Here is a 22,421-nt window from a genome sequence, read left to right as displayed (position 1 = left end):
TGTCAATGGTGTCCATTTTTGTTTAGCTGCTCACTTATAATGGTGCCTCTGACATTCTAAGGTTATTTGCAGCCATGCAGCATTCTTCTGATTCATTTTTCCTCCAGTGATGCTTGGTTTTGCCCATAGTGTGAGTCCATCCTTATCCATTATGCCATGCCTCCCTTTTTTGCTTTTGCTTCAGATTGCACTGAGCCTTGAGAGGTAAACTCCCTCAGAAGAAGGAAACTGATTTTCCCTCGTGTCTTCAAAAAATCCTTTGCCCAAAGTATCTCATTACCCTGCCCCTAAAATCAGTACTTTATAAACTACACTCTGAAAGGAACTAAAAATTAAATTTAAAAAAATCACCCCAGGCCTGCTCACATTAGAATGCTTTAAATGCTGTTGCACATGCAGTGTGAGTCTGTTCTTGTTGCTAAGTGTCTTCTGTTAGGGGCCTCAATATCTCTTAGTTTTCTGGACAATAATATGCACAGTTGTATTCCCCAGAAATTGGTATAATGTACCGCCATCTTGAATATGGAACTCCAAGATTGCTATCAGCCCCCAGGTTCATGAGAATTATTATAAAGGGACAATGTTTGAATGACTTCCTGTCATCCTTCCTTATTGCAAACAGTGACATTTCCAAATAATACTGAGTTTGGTACTTTTCATGGGTCAAATTCATCAGAAAATAGCCAACCTTTCCCTTAATATCATGCTATACAGTTAATGGGAATTCTTTTCATATTCATCTCAAATCCATTTATAATTTAGAATTACCAGGGCCCATAACTATATACTGATAACATCTGAGTTTTATCATGAGAAGTTTCAGAGAGCAAAGAATTTAAATTACTTTTCATTCATAAAATGCCTTGAGCTTCCTACACAGCCTCACATACCATGATTTGAGTGGTTCGTCCACCGTTCATCCTCTCAGCTGCCATATCATGGTTAGGGGCAATGGAAAGATCTTTGACCCCTCAGTCCTGATCTAGAATAGTTTCACCCCTTTTAATCCTGAGGAGGCAAAGTTCACGACATAATGCTACTCAAGCGATGTTATTTCTGTCTCCCTGTCATTAAGCATTGAATTCACATCACTTTATATTGAGAATGTGTCACAATGTGACAGGCTAAAAATAAATTACATCGCTTGCCTTGCCCTCCAGACTGGCATTCGTTTTTAAAGACAGATGTTCCAGGCTTTTCCAGACACAGACAAGCATATCTGACATGTTTAATAAAATAAATACTAACTAATATAAGAATATATAAGTAAGATATTTATACTATATGGAATAGCACCACAATATTCATGAGCTTAATGCAGAAAATCATTTATTTGATGCTTTGCAATGTGATTCAAGATCACTATCCCAGTGACCTCTTCCCAAGTCTTGGCCCCACAGTGGTAATGATTGATTCTTGTCATTTGTGTCCATTGTGTTAAGGACAGATTCTCACCCTTAATGTTTATTTTTGCGTTCTGCCTTTTCTCAGAGATTGCCTTTTGAACTGTGGCACTATGTAACATGCTTTGTAAAATTAAGCCCCTCCCTAAAGATATGCTTAATGCTACATTTAAGCAATAGACAATGAGACAATGCTTAAGGGGCTAAAGTAAAAAAAAAAATTACTTGAATTATCTAGTGTTTGAAATACTGTGGTACTCAAAACCATGAAGCAACCAAATCTGCCTGAAGGGATGGGAATAAAGAAAGCTTCTCAGGGGAGGTACCTAACCTGAATCTTAAAAGTAGGAATTTTCCAGGTGGAAAAGGAGTTTAAAGGTTCTGCAAGTTCAGGGAAACAACATAAGAAAAGGTATATGTGGTCTCTATTTGGGAGACCACAACTACTTTGATATGACGGGGTTATAGAGCACTTGAGATGGGAATAGAAAGAAAGAAACCAAATCACATCTTTAATCATTATATAATTGAGGTAGATGGATCTTGTAATAGATTTGGAATTGGGAAAGGATGCGATCATATATTTGTTTTAAAAAAATAATATCACCTGGGACCAATGTCCCATTTTAAATTAATTTCAAAAAATAAATAAAATAAAATAATGTCAATTTACATTCTAAAAATTATCTTTTACTAAGATTTATATGAGTATAAGTTGAGACAATTTAGATACCAAAATGGAACTAGTATAGATCTGGGCATCAAAGATCCTGTGTGCGGACTGGAGTTGGGGGCTCAGTGGCACTTGCCTTGCACATGTGAGGCACTGGGTTCAATCCTCAGCACCACATAAAAATAAACAAACACAATAAATTATTATGTCCATGTCTAACTAAAAAAAAAAATTTACAAAAAGATCCTGTGTGCACCTCTTCCCAGCTATGTGAAAGTGGGAAAATTATACCTTGTTTTTAAAATCTTAAAACAAAGATTATTTCTACATCATAGGGTTGTTATATATTATAATTTATAAAAGAAATTTAACTGCTACATGACTGTCTCTACATATTAACCCCTATTTAACCTCATGGGTCAATGTATTGTTAAGAATACTATGGCTTCAATTTGAAAATCTGACATTTCTGAGTAACCCATGGTTATTAAGTAATCCTGAGTTGATGGCTAATATTGTGATATATATTTCAAAACTGGCACAATTCAAAATACACATTAATACTTCATGTATATTTTTCTTATGACTTGTTAAGCTATGGGAAATGTCACATGTAAAAGATTTTAAGAATCTTTTAAATAGTTCAATAAAGCATCTCATTTTCACACCAGTTGCTGGATATCAACAACAAAGTATATCTTCTTTTATTTTTTCAACCAAATCTTGACATTACAAAATAGTGCATAATTTTATTTTCGTGAAGAAATGTTCTGCTTTTTCATTTACCAACAAAATAATTCCCTCTTTGTCAAACATTTTCCATTGAAACCATGCCTATGAGACAGAATTTGATCTCTTATTCAATGACAAAATAAAAAGAAAATAAATAAAGACAAACTCAACAAAATCTTTCTTTTCTTACTAGCCAAAATGTGCAGTAAGCAATTTTACCCCTTTGAAATGTATGAATGGTCATAGATAACAGATTGTCATTGGTACAACATCACAACACCCTTGATTGAAATAAGACTAGTTCTAGAAATGTAATAAGTGTTTCCTTCATGTTAAGATTTTAGGTTTAAAAAAAAGATTTTATATTTAAAATGCTTCATATTTAAAAACATTTAAAAAATCCCTATTACATTCAAATCCCAATTGCCCTTGAAATGCAAAATGGAAGCATGTAATTACTTGAGATTCCTCAGAAGGAATAAAGCATAGAAACCTGCTTAAAAAGTCTAATTTCTAGTACGCAGATTTGCCTTTGTGGTAACATTTTTCAGATTTTTCATGACTGTGCTGACATCACTTGGGTAATATGGCCAAGCTAAATCCAAACATGGAAGCTAAAATAAACTAAATTCACAGAAATATTGTCAACATAGAGATACTGTTTATTAATCCCACATTATTCTTTTTATAAGTTAAATTAAAGGTATTGGTTATTAACCATACATTATTATTTCCTCGCCAACCCTACTCAGGAAGCCCCTGTGGTGGCCCGAGCAGCCTTGTTCCTGGAATGTGCCCGTTTTGTTCACCGCTGCAACAGAGGCAACTGGCCAGAGTGGATGAAAGGGCACCATGTGAACATTACTAAGAAGGGCCTTTCCCGGGGACGGTCCCCCATCGTGGGCAACAAGCGGAACCAGAAGCTGCAGTGGAATGCTGCCAAGCTCTTCTACCAGTGGGGAGACGTGAGCTTTGAATTTTCTTCTGTCAAACTTAACACTTGAGTGGAGTTTTTGATTGTGTTTGGTTTTGAAGACAATTCATTGTTATATACCAGGCACTGTATGAAACACTTTGTGGGGAAATGAACCATTCATTTAACCTTTCCAATAAATAAATCTATGAGGTGAGAGATTACTAAATCATCAAAACTGAAGTTTACATATGTCAAGCTATTTGCCAGAGTTTGCATATCTGGTATAAGGAGGAACTGGTATTCCATGTCCCACTCTGGATTCCAAATTTTTGCTTTCAATTGCTACATTCATCAAGAATCATCTTTGTGAAAATTATTGTTGTAATAGTTAATGCTTACATCCCATTTTGGCTTTCTATTCTAATTTATGTTTTCCCAGGACATGTTTTTTTTTTTTTTAAATCCGTTTTTTAACAGAATTTTCTTTTTTGTTAGTTTCTCTTAGTTACCCGAAAGCCTTTAGAAATAACTATATGTTATAGTTACTCTTGTACCTACATATGTGTATAAGTGAATAAAAAGAAATAAATCTTTATTAGGAATTCTAATCAAACCTGATTAGGTAAGTTCATATCCAAAAGTTGGGTATTTGCCACAAATATCTGAGAGAAGGCAAGATATTCTCATGATACACCAGAGACTATTTTATCTGTGAAACTAAATACTTAATTAACAAATGATATACCTTTACCACTGTCTTTCTTAGAATGTAGGTAAAAATTTCTCATCCTTTAAGTAGAATGTATGACTCTGCCACAGGGCTCTGCTCATTTGGAATGCTGTTATTTTCTTCACCATGGCCAGATCACACTTCAGCCCTTCTTGACTCTTGTCACCTATGTTCCAGCCTATCCCTTGATATCCTGAATACCGGCATCGATTACCACTCCAGTGCCTTAATATTTCCTTGTGAGGATGGATATTTTATCTCCTCTCTTTGAAGGTTTCCCTTGGCTTATGTGCAAAGTTCTAATACATCTCTTTTTTTAGAAAATAGGAATTTTCCCCTAAATTTGCTTATAAAGTAGCTATGATAACAAGAAATCTTAGAACGAATATCACAGTGGACAAAACATTGGCATTGAGAGATAAAACAAAACTAGGGTGTGGGTGGAGAGTGGGGACAGTGGCTGACCCTAAGCATAGTCTTCAAGGGTGGTACCTTAAAATAATTTGTAAAGCATGTTTACATGAGGGTTAGTCACTATGATAAGATGCCAGAGGAAGAAGTGCGTAAGTAAGATTATAGGAAAGAAAGGGCAGGTAATTGGAGGGTCCATTGTCTTGTGGCTCTAGGTTCTTCTAACCAACTGTACAGGAACCTCTCACCCCCAATCTCAGGACTCCCTCATCTTGATTGTTACAACCTAGTCACTCCTCTGACAAGATGATGATCAAGTTATAACCCAAGCTTTCCCACTAAACATGCATGCAAAATGCAGTTTATCTCTTTCAGATTTATATTTCTGTCATTAAAACAGTGAGTAATATTTCTTATGACCCAGCTTTGTGGATGCTGTTTCGTGACCATCCTAAAATCAGAATGACATTTCCTGGGAGACACCAAACTTTTTACACTTAAAATAAAACAATCAGATGGAAAATTGAATTCACCAAGTAGCAGAGAGCAGATGAAAAATTGTTCTTATCCCCTACACCCATTATTTTCTATCCAATATCACATTAAAAATGATTCAGCACTCCACTGGTGAAAACTTGTCTTCCTTTTTCCACAAAGAACCAAGTAATTTTGAATACACCTTCTCTCTGGGAAATTGGAGATATAAAGTATTTTTCTTCAATTGTACAATTCTTTTAAGGGGAGGGGTATTTTGACTCTTAATTTTTTTTCAGGCAAAATAAGACAAGCAATTAAAAATTCCTAATATCACTGCTACTTTATTTCAAGAGCTTTCACTAGATGGATTCTTCCCTTCTTTATTAATAGTACTAAATAGCATAGCCAGGCATGGTGGCTCATGCCTGTAATCCCAGCAGTTTGGGAGGCAGATACAGGAGGAACATGAGTTCAAAGCCAGCCTCAGCAAGGTACTAACCAACTCAGTGAGACCCTGTCTCTAAATAAAATACAAAATAGGGCTAGGAATGTGGCTCAGTGGTCAAGTGCCCCTGAGTTCAATCCTTGGTACCCCCCAAAAACCCAGAAATAGTATTATCCCTGAAAATAGTATTGTCCCTGCAACAGATTTCCAAAATAGTTCTTTTAATGCAAGTATGTATATATAAAATCATATATATTTATATGTTATATATGCAATAAATATACAATATATATTATATATAATAAATATACATCATATATTTATATATGCATATATAAAATTATGCATACCTAAAAACATAGATAACATATACTTACCAACTCAATGAGAATATTGATTTAATAAGAAGAACAGTTAACCATTACCAAGCACAATTATCTTTAATTTCAACAGGTTGTAGACTTCCATTGATAATCGCTATGTTTATAGTGATGTTATTGTAATCCTAATATTTCTTCATGTTTTATTAGCTTAGTAAAATGACAAATACAATTGGTTTGTTTTCATCTCATTTAGGTATAAAAGGTCCATAACAGAAGAGGCAAATTCTGTTAAAAAAAATTACAAAGCTGCTCTCATGCTGCCCTTCCAATCCACCTCCTCCAGTACTGCAAAAATCTCCCAGGCAAATGAGCTTGTTGCTTGCTCCATGCAGCCAGTCTATTGGAATTCTGAATCGTTCCCATCTTTCATTCTACAGATACAAGAACATTAATGAAATCAGGAATGACTCCCTGCTCTGAGATAGACCTAATTTGGGATCTTCTAAAATAAACAAAGAAATTTGGGGTCACTAAGATAGACAATTAGACCAGTTGTCAGATTTTTAACTTTATTTTCCCTTTAGGATATACTTTCTATGTTCTTTCTAAAGTAGTATTAAAAAACTTTCTGATACAACAGTTACCCTTTTTAGTCCTCCACTAATAAGATGTCTTTGTCTTTTTTCCTTCTTGTTTTCTAAAAGTGTGAGCGATTTTCATTCCCACAATTATTGTGGATTTGAGGACAAAAGTGGGTTTTGCATAAAACAGACCCATTTCCTCAATGCACAGAGATGTGGTGACCCCCGTTTATTACCTACCTCATTCTGGGTCTGTTTTAAGTGGTATCTCTGAAAAAGCAGTTCCAATTTCTAATCCTATGGGCTTCCCACAAGAAGGGGAAATCAAGTAAGTGCTAAACATATGAGGGTTTTAAACAAAGGATTTTCCAAATAAATATTTTCATGATTAATGCCTTCTGACATTTTTGCAGCTGTTGACTCAGCTGACTGCGTTGACCTTTTTCTTCCTTTTGTCTTCCATAACCACTGTGCTCCAGAGTCTCTGTCTTCTTCCCTGGTCCTCTGCCTCCTCCCTCTCTGTAAATGTAGATAATACTCAGGATCTCTTGTAATTTCTTCCTGTTTTATTTCCTTCAAGGTTCATTATTCCTGTGTTTCCAGCTATTTCCTGTATGACAGTAGCACCGACTTTTCTATCCGTAGCACCCTAGCACTTTTTAGTTTAGTTTTTTTTTTTTTTTTAAATGCCAACTGCATTTCGGGGGCATTCACTTGATACCCAGAAACTCACTTTTACCTACATAAAACCTTTCTCCCCAAATGAACATACCCTGCCGGCATCCATCCTTGAGCTTTGTGTTCTTATTAATGGTACCACAATCATCTTACATGACAATCTTTGAACATATTGCAAACCTCCGTCCCCTATTGATCCTATCTCTCCCATTCACTGAATTCCATAGGTGAGATCTTCATTACATCCCATCCATTTTCCCATTTGGTCTCCTCCTCAGTCCTCCCTCATCTAATCCATCCTATACACTGCAGGTAAAGTGATCTCCCCAAGGCACAGCCCTTCCCAAACAGCATTCCTACTGGTCTCCCAGCCACCAGACATTCCCCTTCAAGTCATTCTCCAAACTTCTGGCAGTGATTAGGCTAAAATGCAAATCAGAACGTGTTTCTACCTGCTTAAAATGCTTTGACCCTCCTTTTCCTGTGGTTTAAATCTTAACATTGCTTAATCTGGCATCACTGCCCACTGCAGAATCTTTGCTCAAACCACTCAAGATTATATATGAGCAAATATATAAAAAAAAAAATGAGCAAATGCACCTAATGTTTGTCTTAAGACTTTGTACCTAAGATATGTTTAATAACAATAGGTCAATTAAATGCTTTTTTTTTTTTTTTTAAAGCAGGCTGCTTGTCTTGTCTCTGTATTCTTGGGCAGCTATTGCAATGTCCCTGAGACAGTGATCAGGTTACCTACTTCTAACCTACCTTTCTATTCTTTCTGCACATTGTTTCTTTCCTCTCATAAAATTGGGATTCAACCAAGTGACCTACCTATCAATCTCTGAATACATGGTGCCTTTCCCTGAATGTGGATCTTTTAGGGCCCTGCAACTGAATATATTCACTCTCCAGTCTCCATCAATCAAAACTCCAATTCCTCAGAATCTACAGCAGTAAGACTCTTTGAATGAATTTAACCTATCTTCTGAACTAATTAAGTGTTTTCAGTCTCCTAGTGCATTATTTCAGTATTTTATTACCTCCTCAATAGACTGTAAGTCATGGAGGAGAAAATATTATATAGACATAGACACTCTTGTGTTTGAATCCCATTTCACAGTCTGCTGAGCAACTGTCTGCAAGTCTCTTGACCTCTCTAACCTTCCTATTTTCCCAACAGCAACCCTGCTGTATGTGGAAGTATAGTCTTCTAGGGCACATTAAACAAAGATACTACTATATTATAACAGCTAACCAAATTTAGTGTTTTATTTTATACCTTACAAATTACCTCACTCTGTAAATACTTGATGCATGAAGGAAGAAAGGAAAGAAAGAAAAAATAAGGTGTAGAGCTCCAATTGATTAGAAATTTAGCCCAGACAAATTTATTTTTGATAATGCTTTCAGCTTTATAAACTGTGTATTAACTTAATTATTTAGTTACAATATCCCAGAAGGATTGATACAGTAAATTCCCCCTTTGAGTCTTATGATTCAGCCTCATAATTGCCTGTCTCATCCTCAGAACAAGGTCTTTTGTGGTGGAAGTACTAGTTGGTTTTGTTTTTATATTTTGTTTTGTTTACTTAAAACTTCCCAGGTTAGCTAAAATCGCAGGATCCCGTGACATCTTTTCATACTACTTTCTTGTTAACGTGGTTTATGCTTCTTGGTTTGTAGCTTGTCATGTAATTTTAGAGTTTAAGGAGACCTATTTGTTTCAAGTTTTCTAAGACATTCAAAAAATTTGTGTTTTCATTTAAAGAGTTCTGGATATACTTTGCATATCCAGTAGTGTATGCATGTTAGTTTCTAATGTTGAGTCTAATACTTTGAATACCCAGTATTTAGTAACTTTTCTAAATATTTTAAAAGTATGATATGGGAGGAAAGAACAAAATTAGGTAAAATTTGTTCTTGCTAATACACAGAGAACCAAACGGTCAAACCTCAAGTTCAGTAGTCAGCTTAGCCTTTTCCCTCACTCTCCTCCCTAAGCCCAGGTTCTTTTACTGTTGCATATTCTATAGAGTTGGGATGCAGAAGGAAGTAGATAGAGGTAATGTTTTTGTCTCTTCTTGAGTAAATTTCCTCTGATAAATCATATAATAGTGCATGGTGATTCGGAAGAACAGATAGCAAGGGTATTGATTTTAATATCACATAAAAGCTGATAATGTCAATGTGTGCAGTTATTTTTTTAAATATTTGTTTTAGTTATACCTAGACACAATATCTTTATTTTGTTTTATTTATTTTTATGTGGTGCTGAGGCATGCACTCTGCCACTGGGTCCCAACCCCAGTCCAATGTGTGCAGTTATAAAAAGTCATATTTCTAATATAGTCATTAGGTACTCTATGAAAAGAGAAGCTAGTACTTTTTACTAATTTATAGAGTATTATGGAAGGGGGAACACAGTCTATAAAAGCCAATAAGCACATACATAACGGCAGATATAAATAAAACTGCAGTACCAGAATTCTTGCCAACTTCTAAACTCATGAGTATGACACTGATATCCTCATAAACCAGCATAATCAGAAGCACTCTGAGGAACAGTGCCTTCTCATTTTATACCATAGTAAAAATAGCTGTATATTCCCTAATAATATATCTGTAAAATAAATGACCTTTGAGGAAATGGATATGCTGTCAGAAAAAAAAAAAAGCTTCTTTAGTAGTACATAAAAATGTCATTCCAGTTTCTACAAGACTTCATACTAAATGATCCTAGAGATAAGGTCAATGCCTTATCTACCTCGGTTTCCTTATTGGCAGATATAGTGGTGCACTCTACAGCATACAAAAGACGCTTATACTGGAAATAATCCCCATTCATTGGTTGATTATGTCCTCTGTAACATGAGAGATGATGTTGGAGTCTAACATACTTTGTGCTGTTTTTTTCTTTTCTTCCCATGGCAGGCAATTGGCATCCGGTTGAATGAGCTGTGTCATGGGGAGAGTGAGAGCCCAGCCAACCTGCTAGGCCTCATTTATGACGAGGAGACCAAGAGGAGACTGAGAAAGGAGGATGAGGAGGAAGACTTTTTAGATGACAGTAAGGAGACTCCCTTTACTACAAGAACCCCTGCTTGTAAGAACCTCTGCTTTAGGAGCTCTTAATATCTCTCTTTCTTCTCTCATCCTCTTGCCACCTTCCCATGTCCCCCGCACTGTGCCTTTCCGCCTGTCTCCTATGCATGGACCTAAGCATGTGCATTAAGCCACACAGAGAGAAGGCATAAACCAGAAAGAGAAGATAGACAAGGGCAAAGGGCTGTAGGCAATGTGCAAAACCCATTACTGTTTAGCCTCTGACTCCTGCTATTAAACATAGCTTGGTATTCGACCTCTCTGAGAAAACCATTGCTGTCCCAGATGAGATTTTTGTCATGTTTTGTGTTGTTATTGCTTTTGGAAATAAGAAAGTGATAAAATAGAACAGGACATGCTTTCCAAATCACTAAAATATTCAGTTACTTAATCAGACTGTATTATGATATTTAATATGAAATTGAAATACTAAAATAATTTGCTTAAGCTATGAATTTCTGCAGTACTGTATTTGTTTATTATATTCATCATAGAAGAGTAGAGACAAAGAAATTCTGGTTACATAGTCTTCAACAACATTTTGTTCATATGTGTGCTCCATACCATACTAGCTTGTGTGTATGTGCATCACTGCCTTTGATGGAGATGAAATTCCAATTATGGTTATAAAGTTAGTGTCTTTATATGAAGATGATAGTGACACAATGTCCTTTTAACCTTCCCTTCTGGTTTGAAATTCAAGCTCCCTAGTTATATTTTAAGGGTTGCTGTTAGTTAATTCATGTCAAATCCATTGCCTTTCTGTAGACATGAGATATGAAAGAAGTATAACTTTGGACAGCAATAATCAAAGAGAATTCTTATGATATTCCTTTCCACTTTCACACCATTGATTTTTTAAAGATTCCCACTAATTTGCTCTTCTAAGACCTTATCAAATTAGCAAATCTTCTAGACTTAGCTGTTGACAAAATACCAAATTTTCACACTAGTGTTTCAGCTTAATGATGAACGTTGACCCCGGAGATAAAAATTGAGTCTATCTTAGAATGATTCATGGAATTCAATTTAACCCACAGGAAGACTTGAGGACTATCCAGCAATCACAAAACCTAGAGAAGGCATTACATAACACCCAGCCATCCAAATGGCACCCCCAAACTGCCCTGGGGATCCCAAGAGCCCTGAGGGAACTAAAGCAACACTAAATGGATTCACCCTTTTATGCCAAAGTGAACTCAAATTTCCATTAGACCACAAAAGTATCATTTACTAATATGTTCTGCTCATATGTCAGCTTTTTGTTGAGGCCATGTAGAAGTCAATCCTTGATCACTGCCTCAGAGTATTTCAGATGTCAATCATGAGAGATCGTGGATTAAGACTAAGTTCACTGTTTACCCAACTGATAGGAAGAGTCTGAATAGGACAGATCCAGAAAGTGTTCAATTATTTTTTAAGCAGTCTTGCACATCTAGGCATTTTTTAAACCATACTCCACTGAACATAAAAATGATATGTGTGATTTAGTTTAAAGTCATCTTGAGATTAGCTTACCTTGCACTTAAAAGCTAAATACAGTGCAGGCAAATTTCAGTTTGAAAGTTCTACAGGAGCTTGTCTCTTCCATTCTTAATGAGAAGCAAAGTTTCCAGTTGCATATTAACTCTGGAGAGCAAATAATGGTTTTCATCAAGAAGCAATATCCCAGATATCATCAGAACACCATGGTTTCTATCTATGTCAACAGAAATCATGAAGTTTATATGCAATCTAATTAAGAAAGCTTAACATTCAGGATACATTTTAGAGATATTTTTAGTATATTGCCATGTAATGATATTATGATTTCCTGATTTCTTGATTTACTCAAAATAGATAACTCTTTTTTCTTTCATAAGAGGCAGAACACTACATAGTTTTTGGCTTTATGCTGAACACTAATTAGTACATTTCTGTGTGATTTATGGTGACACATATCTATCTAAGAAGTGATTATAAGAATTTTTATAGTGTCCATGGTGTCACCTTGGCCATTACTTGGCATATGGTGGATAAAATCCATTACTTGGCATATGATGGATACAATGTCTTACTAACTTAAAATCCACTGTTCTTTAGAGCAAAAAAGAACTTTGGCATACTTCTAAAGTAGCTTTAGTCTACTAAAACAGACTACCTGTAATAATGATGTGATATAGGTAACCCGGTAAGTGTGTTTTCTCTTGTCTGTGTTGCACAAACATAACTGGAGTAGAGCTGAAACAACTTCACTACCCCAGAACATTAAGACTAACATCCTTTCATAAAATGAGCTGACAGGATTGTTGTAGTTCTCAGTCTAGTTCATTGCCATTTACATAGTCTACATCTGATTGAATGTATGAGTACTTTGTATTTCTCTTTTTATTAAAACATTTTCTAGTTTACTGGAGTTATATTTTGTTACTCTAAAAGGTATTTTAAAATTTTTTTTATTTAACTACAATGGTGTCTTTTCTTTCTTTTTTTTAATGTGGTACTGAGGATGAACCCAGTGCCTCACTTGTGCTAGGCAAGTGCTCCACCACTGAGCTACAACCCCAGCCTCACTCTATAAAGTTTTAAGATGAATAATTTAGTTCTGCTTGTTTGCTATTTTAGTAAAAAATCTGATATCTGATCTAAATAGAAATCAGAGTATGGTCTGATATTTTAATACTGAAGTTTTAAGATGAATAATTTAGTTCTGCTTGTTTGCTATTTTAGTAAAAAATCTGATATCTGATCTAAATAGAAATCAGAGTATGGTCTGATATTTTAATACTGAAGTAGTCCTTAAAGAATTGCAAAATGAAGAAGAGAGGTGTATGCAATGCATAGTCTCAAGAAATTTGATTTTGCATGCATGTACCTAGGTCCATCAAACCGTGCCTGTCTGTATTTGTTATTGGTTTCTCTTCTAATGGAAGGCCTCCTTCATTCCTTAGGTACTGTGAACCCCTCTAAATGTGGCTGCCCCTTTGCCTTGAAGATGGCAGCTTGTCAGCTTCTCCTGGAGATTACCACCTTCCTGAGAGAGACCTTTTCTTGCCTGCCCAGACCTCGTACTGAGCCACTGGGGGTAAGTTAAAGCATGTGTATTAATAATCAGGCTACCTGGAAAGGCCAGACGGATGGCTAGTTTTCTGGTATTCACAATTTCTTTAAACTCCCAATGGCCAGATGCATCACATAATTTAAAAATTCAGCCATGGAATTTCATATATAAAAATAAATATTCTCTTCTCTATTAAAATAATAACACCAAAGTTGACTTAGAGATCAGCAGAGACAGCACCATGGTTGATCACCATCAGTTATGCTGGAAATATCTAAGAGCATTTATGTTCCCTTACTTTGCTAACTGTGAGGAGTGTCATGGCCAACACTATCCAGAAATCACTGGAAGATTCTTTTTTTTTTTAATTTTTGTACCATCTATTTATAAGTTTATATAGAAATGTGCTTTCAATGAGTATTTTTGTTTAAATTATGGGTTGAAAGACTTTAGTGTTCAGTGTCTAAACATCCTCATATATTGTTATTAATGTAGCATTTCTTTTTTATTTTTCCTGACTCTGGAAAATTGTTATTTTTTTTATTTGTTCTAATTAGTTATATGTGACAGTAGAATGCATTTGAACACATCATACATAAAAGAAGTATAGCTTTTCATTCTCTGGTTATACATAATGTAGAGTTCTACCAGTTGTATAATCATATATGCACACAGGGTGATAGTGTTTGATTCATTCTACTATCATTCCTACCTCCATACACCCTCCTTTCACGCCCCTCTGTCTAATCCAAAGTACCTCTATTCTTCCCTAGCCTCCCCGCCGCATTGTGAATTAGCATTTACATATCAGAGAAAACATTTGGCTTTTGGTTCTTTGGGATTGGCTTACTTTACTTGGCATGATATTCTCCAGTTTACTGGAAAATGCCATCATTTCATTCTTCTTTAAGGCTGAGTAATATTCCAGTGTGTTTATATACCACATTTTCTTTATCCATTCATCTGTTGAAGTGCACCTAGGTTGGTTCTATATGTTAGCTATTGTGAACTGAGCTGCTATAAACATTGATGTGGTTGTATCTCTATAGTATGCTAATTTTAAGTCCTTTGGGTATAAATTGAGGAGTGGGATAAATGGGTCAAATGGTGGTTCCATTCTAAGTTTTCTGAGGAATCTCCATACTGCTTTCCAGAGTGGTTGCGCCAATTTGCAGTATCACCTGCAATGTATGAGTGTACTTTTCCCCCACATCCTTGTCAACATTTATTGTTGCTTGTATTCTTTGTAATTGCCATTCTGACTGGAGTGAGATGAAATATTAGAGTAGTTTTGATTTGCACTTCTCTAATTGCTAGAGATGTTGAACATTTTTTCATATATTTGTTGATCGATTGTATTTTTTTCTTCTATGAAGTGTCTGTTTAGTTCCTTAACCCATTTATTAATTGGATTATTTGGGGGGTTTTTTTGGTGTTAACTTTTTTAAGTTCTTTATATATCCTGAAGATTAATGCTGTATTTGAGGTATGTATGGTGAAGATTTTTTCTATCTTCACATTATTGATTGTTTTCTTTGCTGTGAAGAAGGTTTTTAGTTTGATTCCATCCCATTTATTGATTCATGATTTTACTTCTTGCACTTTAGGAGTCTTGTTAAGAAAGTCAGTTCCTAAGTCAACATGGTGAAGATTTGGGCCCATTTTTTCTTCTGTTAGATGCAGGATTTCTGTTCTAGTGCCTAAGTCCTTGATCCACTTAGAGTTTATTTATTTTTTTTTTGAAGGGTGAGAGATAGGGGTATAATTTTATTTTGCTACATAAAGATTTCCAGTTTTCCTAGCACCATTTGTTGAAGAGGCTATCTTTTCTCCAGTGTATGGTTTCTGATGCCTTTGTTTGGTATGAAATAATTGTATTTATGTGAATTTATCTCTGTGCCTTTTATTTTGTACCATTGGTTCTCGAATCTGTTTTGTTGCCAATACCATGCCATTTTTGTTACTATGGCTCTGTAGTATCATTAAGGTCTGGTATTGTGATGACTCCTGCTTCATTTTTCTTGCTAAGGAATGCTTTGGCTATTCTGTATCTCTTACTTTTGCAAATGAATTTCGTTATTGCTTTTTTTTATTTCTATGAATAATGTCATTGAGATTTTCATAGGAATTGCATTAAATCTTTATAATGCTTTTGGTAGTATGGATATTTTGACAATGTTAATTCTGCCTATCCGAGAACGTGGGAGATCTTTCTATCTGCTAAAGTCTTCTTTAATTTCTTTCTTAAATGTTCTGTAGTTTTCATTGTAGAGGTCTTTCACCTCTTTGTTAGATTGACTCCCAAATACTTTATTTTTTTGTTAGGCTATTGTGAATGGGGTACTTTTCCTAATTTCTCTTTCAGTGTATACATCACCAATGTATAGGAATGCATTTGATTTATGAATGTTGACTTTTATATCCTGTCATGTACCATTTCTAATGGATCATGGATAGAAAACATTACACACACACACACACACACACACACACACACACACTCATGTACCATGTACTACAGAGTAATATTGTTTTACTGTGGATACATATAGTATCAAAAGCTCCAGGAGTTTTCACAGAGTAGTCTCAGGGCAACCTGGCCTCTAGTTCCCCAGGGGACACCAAGTGTCCAGTGGTTCTTGCATCATAGGCAGCATCCAGCCAGAGTGAGGAGACAGACACAGTCTCTCCCCCCACAAAACCTTTACACAAAGCACATTCTATTGTCCCCGAAAAATGGTCATACTAGCAATCTGTGCATTTCCATTTAAGCAAATTTTACAATCAGCCAACACTTCTGCTTTTTAAACCAACACAGAGTGAATTAGGTAGCACCCCACTCTAGAGCAAAAGAATCAGTGTTCCAGTATCATGGAGCAGTATCTCTGCCTTTTGGTTTTTCAATGTTCTAAAAAGTTTATTTCCTTATATGCTTAAACATAAAATGGGTGTTTTCAAGTTGGAAATATTTGTGAGTAAAATGTTTTTTTTTTTTTTTTTCAACAGAAACAGGCCCACACTTAAACTGTGAAAATGTATAATTGAATATTGGGAAAGGAAATTTCTCCTACTGCTCTTATGTAACTTAATCTTAACCTGGATCTTTAACTTTCTAATTTTTCACTATGAAATTGAGACTACTTTATGATGTCAAATCAAGGCCCCTCAACATATGTACTTAATTTAAATTATAGTCAAGTGTAACAAAATATCTGATATGTAGGCCTGTGTAGTGTTATTCAACCATCTAATGATACTAAACTCTTTACAAAAACATGGAGTACATCTGATTTTAAGTTTTCAGATTTTTATTGGTCACCATTTTGATCCATTGTGATAAAAATATATGTAAGAATCTAGTTTGCCTCAGTTACTTTGTTCTCCCTTTAACTCTTTAAATCTATCATTTAATGCCCCTTATCATCATGACAAATTTCAGTCTTTTAATCACTCAATCAAATCTTTTTAAAAAAATTAGTATATAACCAATCGGAAAGGAAGCTAAGACACGATCGGTAATCATTTGGTCACCAGAGGAAAATTTTTACTTTTTTGTCACCTTTAACTAGATCTCAGAAGTCTTTTAGTCATTACATCAACATTCTCATTGTTCAGGTTTGCATATTGTGCTGGGATGTCTTCTTTGAAAAATAAAAGGAGAAAGATTTTTTCCCCCATATTTAAGCTATCTAATTATATTTGATAACAAAGAAAACTCAAGCCACATTCTAACTGTAGAAAAATCAATGAGTATCATAAAAACTGTTTTACCAACATGAAAATTCTTAAAATCATTTCCTTTTTAAAACTTTTGCCAAGAATGCCTAGCATGAAAAGCATTGTAAGTACAATATGGTACTGCAAATCTCTTAATGCACATTCTCTCTCTCTCTTTCTGGTATTGGGAATTGAACCCAGGGGTGCTTTGCCACTGAGCTACATGCCTAGCACTTTTTATTTTGAATCAAGCTCTTGCTAAATTGTTTGGGACCTTGTTAATTGCTGAGGCTGGCCTCAAACTTGTGATCTTCCTGCTTCAACCTCCTGAGTCACTGGGATTACAGGTGTGTACCACCATGCCCAGCTCCATATTTATCTCTCTGAAATTTTATACTCATCATTAGTCACTCCCTGTTTCCCTTTCCTGCTGCTCCTAGCAACCACCCTTCTACTTTTTGATTCTATGAATTTGCTTATTTTATTTTATTTTTATTTTTTTTGAGAGAGAGAGAGAAAAAAATTTTTAATAGTTATTTTTTAGTTTTCAGTGGACACAACATCTTTATTTTATTTTTATGTGGTGCTGAGGATTGAACCCAGTGCCCCGCTCATGCCAGGCGAACGCGCTACTGCTTGAGCCACATCCCCAGCCCCAAATTTGCTTATTTTAGATATTTCATATAAATGCAATTATATAGTAATTTAAAAAAATTTAGTTGTAGTTGGACAAAATATCTTTATTTTATTTATTTTTATGTGGTGCTGAGGATCTAACCAGAGTCTTGAACATGCCAGGCTAGCATTCCACCGCTGAGCCACAACCCTAGCCCCATAAAGTATTTGTTTTTGTGTAACTGGCTTATTTTACTCAGCATATTGTCCTCAAGGTTCATCCATGTTGTTGCATATGACAGGATTTCCTTCTTTTTTACAGACTAAATAGTTTTTAAAAGAAACTGTCCTGAATAGTAATTTTAAAGACTAAGCATATTTATAGCCAAAATGAAATAGGCTAAATTTTAAACAAAACACTGCTAGTATAGTAACATTCTTAGTGCACTAAAAATTGTTACCTTAATGTAGAGAATAATATAAGGTAGTATAATAATCATATGAGAAGCTAAAATTATTCTGAAATTTGAGGCTTTGGGATAGGAAAGAATCAAAAACACAAACTTTCTACCAAGAAAAAAAAAAAATCGTTCTCATAGATTTCCAATGTGTGAGTCAGATTTGCATGTGAATATTTGTTTGAAAAAGTTCTAGTTATATTTAAGAAGTAGAATAAAAAGCAAAAGAATTTTTAATATAATAACTGGAACAAAATATTAGTTTTTTAAACCGTAATTATTTCCTAGAAGTTGGGAAAATCCAAAAAGGCACTGGATGGGTAGGCAATGGCTAGTAAAAGAAAATTTATATCATAATAGTAAAATAATAGTGAATAATAATTTTATTCTCAGGTAGATCCCTAGAGATAATTTAATTAGTGTGCTTCTCCCCCACCCACCCAAGAAACAACTTCTGTTAGCATTTTTATTGACTGTTTTTATAAACCATCAAAAATATACATCAAAAAATAGAAAAAGAAGCTTTGTTACAAGATTAATAACACAGCATATTTATAATGTAAGAGAACAAATTTTTCTCTCAATGTCATCCAAATGAGAACAACAAAGGAATATTTGAAAAACAGAGAATGTTGTTCATAAAGATAATGGTCTACTAAAATTTTTCCCAATTGAGTTAATAAAAATCAATAACCAATAACAAAGAAACTTGGAATTCAAACAAAAAATTCCCATAAAATGCATGGATGAGCTCTTAATAAGTCAGAGCCAGTAAAGAGTTTCTGTAAAAAAAATTTTTTCTTTAGTAATTTCCCTAATTTCTATAAAATTATTACCAAAGTGGAAAGTAGATTAGGCTATTTTTCCTAAAAGAGATTAATTTGTGGGAAGCAATTCTACACCTAGAACATTTTTGAAAATGTTAGAATAGATTCCATTTGGCTCCTTTATTTTCCTAGTCATGCTCTAATTTTCTAAGTACCAAAGTGTAACTTGTTGTTTATCCAAAAGGAAAGGAAGAAACAACATTAGAACAACATGTAGAGATTAAAATCTCATCTTGTTGGCAATCAAAGCATGAGATTTTAACCTTGTGCAAACTGGATTTTTAAAAATATTTTTTCTCGTATCTACTTCATCCTGAAGAATAGTTATGGTATAATTTTTGAAAAATACTGAACAAAATAAAGCCAGCATTTTTATATTTTCTATTTTTTAATTCTTTCTTATTATAGATGAATAATTAAACACGAAACACGTCAAATTTTTAATTTGGGATCTTGTAGGCCAGATGCGACTAAATAATTATAGTCTCCAGGGCTTGCTTATTTTAGGTTATGGGATCATTCTGTTCATTGGCTTTGCTAAAGTTGGAGCTCCTCTTCTACTTTGTTCCTCCTAGAAGGGAGTAAGAAATTCCCCACTGCGTCGATTCTGCTTTGAGCTTCTGGCACTCACATGTGATGTTTCTTAAACTTAAATTGACTTCCTCGCACTGGTACAAGCAACGGTACATAATCCACAAAATTTAACTTGAACATCACCTCCATAGTCATTTTTTTTTTTTTTTTTTTGGTTCTGATATAACAAACTGCTACAAATGTAGTTGTTCACAACAGTACAAACATATTTTCTTAGTTCTGCAGGTCAGTTTGCTAGGCTAACTTTAAGGTACTGGTAAGTTTGCCTTCCTATTTGGGGCACTAAGGAAGAATCTCCTTCCTTACCTTTTTTCCATCTTAAAGAGGCCACCTGCATTCCTTAACTTGTGTCCCCTTCCTCCATCTTCAAAGCCGCAAACAACATCTGATACTTTTCCCTGACCACAACCTGGAAAGGTCCTCCACCTTTAAAGATTCTTGAAATTAAATTGAGCACATTTAGCTCATGCAGGATAATCTTCCATATTAAGATGTTAACCTTAATTACATCTATAAATAAAGTCCCTGTTGCCATGTAAGGAAACGCATTTTCAGATCCCAGGCATTAGCATGTGGACATCTTTGAGGGCCATTGTTCTGCCAACCACAGTCTCCAAGTCTGACTTCTAAGACCCTGCTCTATCTTTCAGTCTTAAAATTTTTCATTGATGTCTTCACATTTTTAAAAAATTTTTATTTGTTCAACTTTAGTTATTCATGAAAGTAGAATGTATTTTGACATATTATACACACATGGAGTATGACTTCCCATTCTTGTGGTTGTACATGATGTGGAGTTATATGCATCATGTATTCATATATAAACACAGGAAAATTCTGTCCAATTTATTTTACTGTCTTTCCTATTCCCATCCCCCATCCCTTCCCTTTGTCTAATTCAAAGTACTTCTATTCTTTTCTACCCCTCCTTTTTTCAGAATTCTGAGTTCCTTTAGGAAAAGAACCATTTCTCATCTATCATGCAGTATCTAACACATTCATACTCAGTGAGTGATTCATAAATAGATAAATGCCAAAGATCCAGCTACAACTATGGACAAAGAATTAGAGGGTAAGGAAGTAAGTTCTAGATTTGGGACAAAGGCTGGTTTTGGAACATAAACACGAAAGAAGAGGAAAACTACAAGTTAAGGAAGATGTTATTTATTTTCCAATTCGAAAATAGATTTTCATGGCCATAATCTAAAATTAGCAATAGACAAAAGAATTTGGTTGTTTGAATGCAGTTGTGTGGGATTCGAGGGAGGCTTGCCACAAGACCAATGCAGCGCTGGGAGATACCAGCACGCACGTGCTCCTCACTGACATTTCAGGACTTGGAGAGCTGCAGACTTCGTCTGGATCCTGAGTTGGACCGGCACAGATATGAAAGGAAGATCAGCTTCGCAGGGGTCCTGGATGAAAACGAAGATTCAAAAGATTCTCTCCATAGCAGCAGCCATACCCTCAAATCAGACACAGGGGTGGAAGAGAAGAAAGGTATGCAAAAGCAAGGATTATTGCATGGTTCATGGTTTCTCATGGTCTAGTGTCTAAAACTATATCTGTTCAAATTGTTGGCTCTGTACAACACTGAGTTTGTAGACCATACTAGTCAGAAGACCATACTAGTCAGAAACCATACTAGTCAGAAGTCGGACTTTGTATTCAGAGGGATCTGAATTCTAGCTCCAGCTTGGCAGTTCTCCATTGAATCTAAGATGCCATCAGGTTTAAGATGAACCATTGTTTTATTTACCAATAAGAGAGAAAAAATACTTCCAATTCAATTCTTCTGCAATATTATAACTTTGTGCTTTATTCTTACTGAGAGAGGACTTTCAGACTTAACTAGATGCAGAGTTTTATTATTAGAGTTCATTCTTGTGCAGCCAAAAAATAAAAGCATAACTAACCTAGATTAGTTAAAGCTTTTCTAAACCATTTTCAACTCAGAGTTGCCAGTGTCCAAGTTTTTCCATAGAATAATGTCCTCTGTGCCATCAGAATGTTAGTGATAACATAATTTCTGAAACAGTTCCATAAAAGAAGTAAACTAGTTGTGCTAGTTATTTAAGCCAACTTTGCACTGGCATTAAGCTAGCCTACTTTCAATGCCTCTTCAAGATTGTTGCTAAACACCCCTAATTTAATACCTCACCCCTCTCTCAATCCTTGCTACCACTTAGCTCCTTGAACTAAAAGATATTGGTATCCATCTGTACATTTGGCCTCTGATGTTTTAGATGTTCACATGGATGTAAGCAATAGCAAATACATCACTACTGCCAGCTGGTAGTAGTGTTCATATCAGTTGTATGGCATATCCCAATTTCAAATACATTAAAAATGTGGAAAGATGTGCATCTTAAAATGGGTGAAATACAGTAACTTTCTGTGGGACCTTGTCTAAGTTACTTACCTTTTAAGTTGTAGTTTTCTTTTCTATAATATTGGGCTAATAACACCTTCTGTGGTGTGATGCTTATAGCTTTAAATAAGTAAAGCATAAACTTAGTTCGTGGCAGATAGTAAATACACAATAAATAACTGCTGCCATTCTGTTTTTTTGTCATAAACACATAGATTAGAACCCATACAGAAAATCCTAACTATGCACTGAAGATTGCAAAGTCTTAATTCATTCTCTAAAACCCCCTGAACTGTCAACTTCACTCTTTGATTTTGCTGTTTTT

General features: G+C 35.0%; 1 protein-coding gene across 5 annotated transcripts in view; it reads left to right on the top strand.

Moving 5' to 3' along the window:
• The window catches only part of Unc80 (unc-80 subunit of NALCN channel complex), a 184,429-nt gene that overhangs the window by 67,566 nt on the left and 94,442 nt on the right, over positions 1-22,421 (top strand). For 4 of the 5 annotated variants that reach the window (XM_076866004.2, XM_076866002.2, XM_076866001.2 and 1 more), the window contains exons 23-26: positions 3,561-3,773; positions 10,304-10,439; positions 13,405-13,538; positions 21,060-21,225. In XM_076866004.2, coding sequence (XP_076722119.2) covers positions 3,561-3,773; positions 10,304-10,439; positions 13,405-13,538; positions 21,060-21,225 — 649 coding nt within the window. Of the gene's footprint in view, positions 1-3,560; positions 3,774-10,303; positions 10,476-13,404; positions 13,539-21,059; positions 21,226-22,421 lie in introns of all 5 variants that reach the window. The other variant, XM_076866000.2, reaches the window with a different exon arrangement.

The sequence above is a fragment of the Callospermophilus lateralis genome, chromosome 9, assembly GCF_048772815.1.
Source record: "Callospermophilus lateralis isolate mCalLat2 chromosome 9, mCalLat2.hap1, whole genome shotgun sequence".
In the NCBI taxonomy this organism is placed as follows: Eukaryota; Metazoa; Chordata; class Mammalia; order Rodentia; family Sciuridae; genus Callospermophilus; species Callospermophilus lateralis.
The sequence above is the reverse complement of the archived record's forward strand: the minus strand, read 5'-3'. Positions and strand labels throughout refer to the sequence as shown.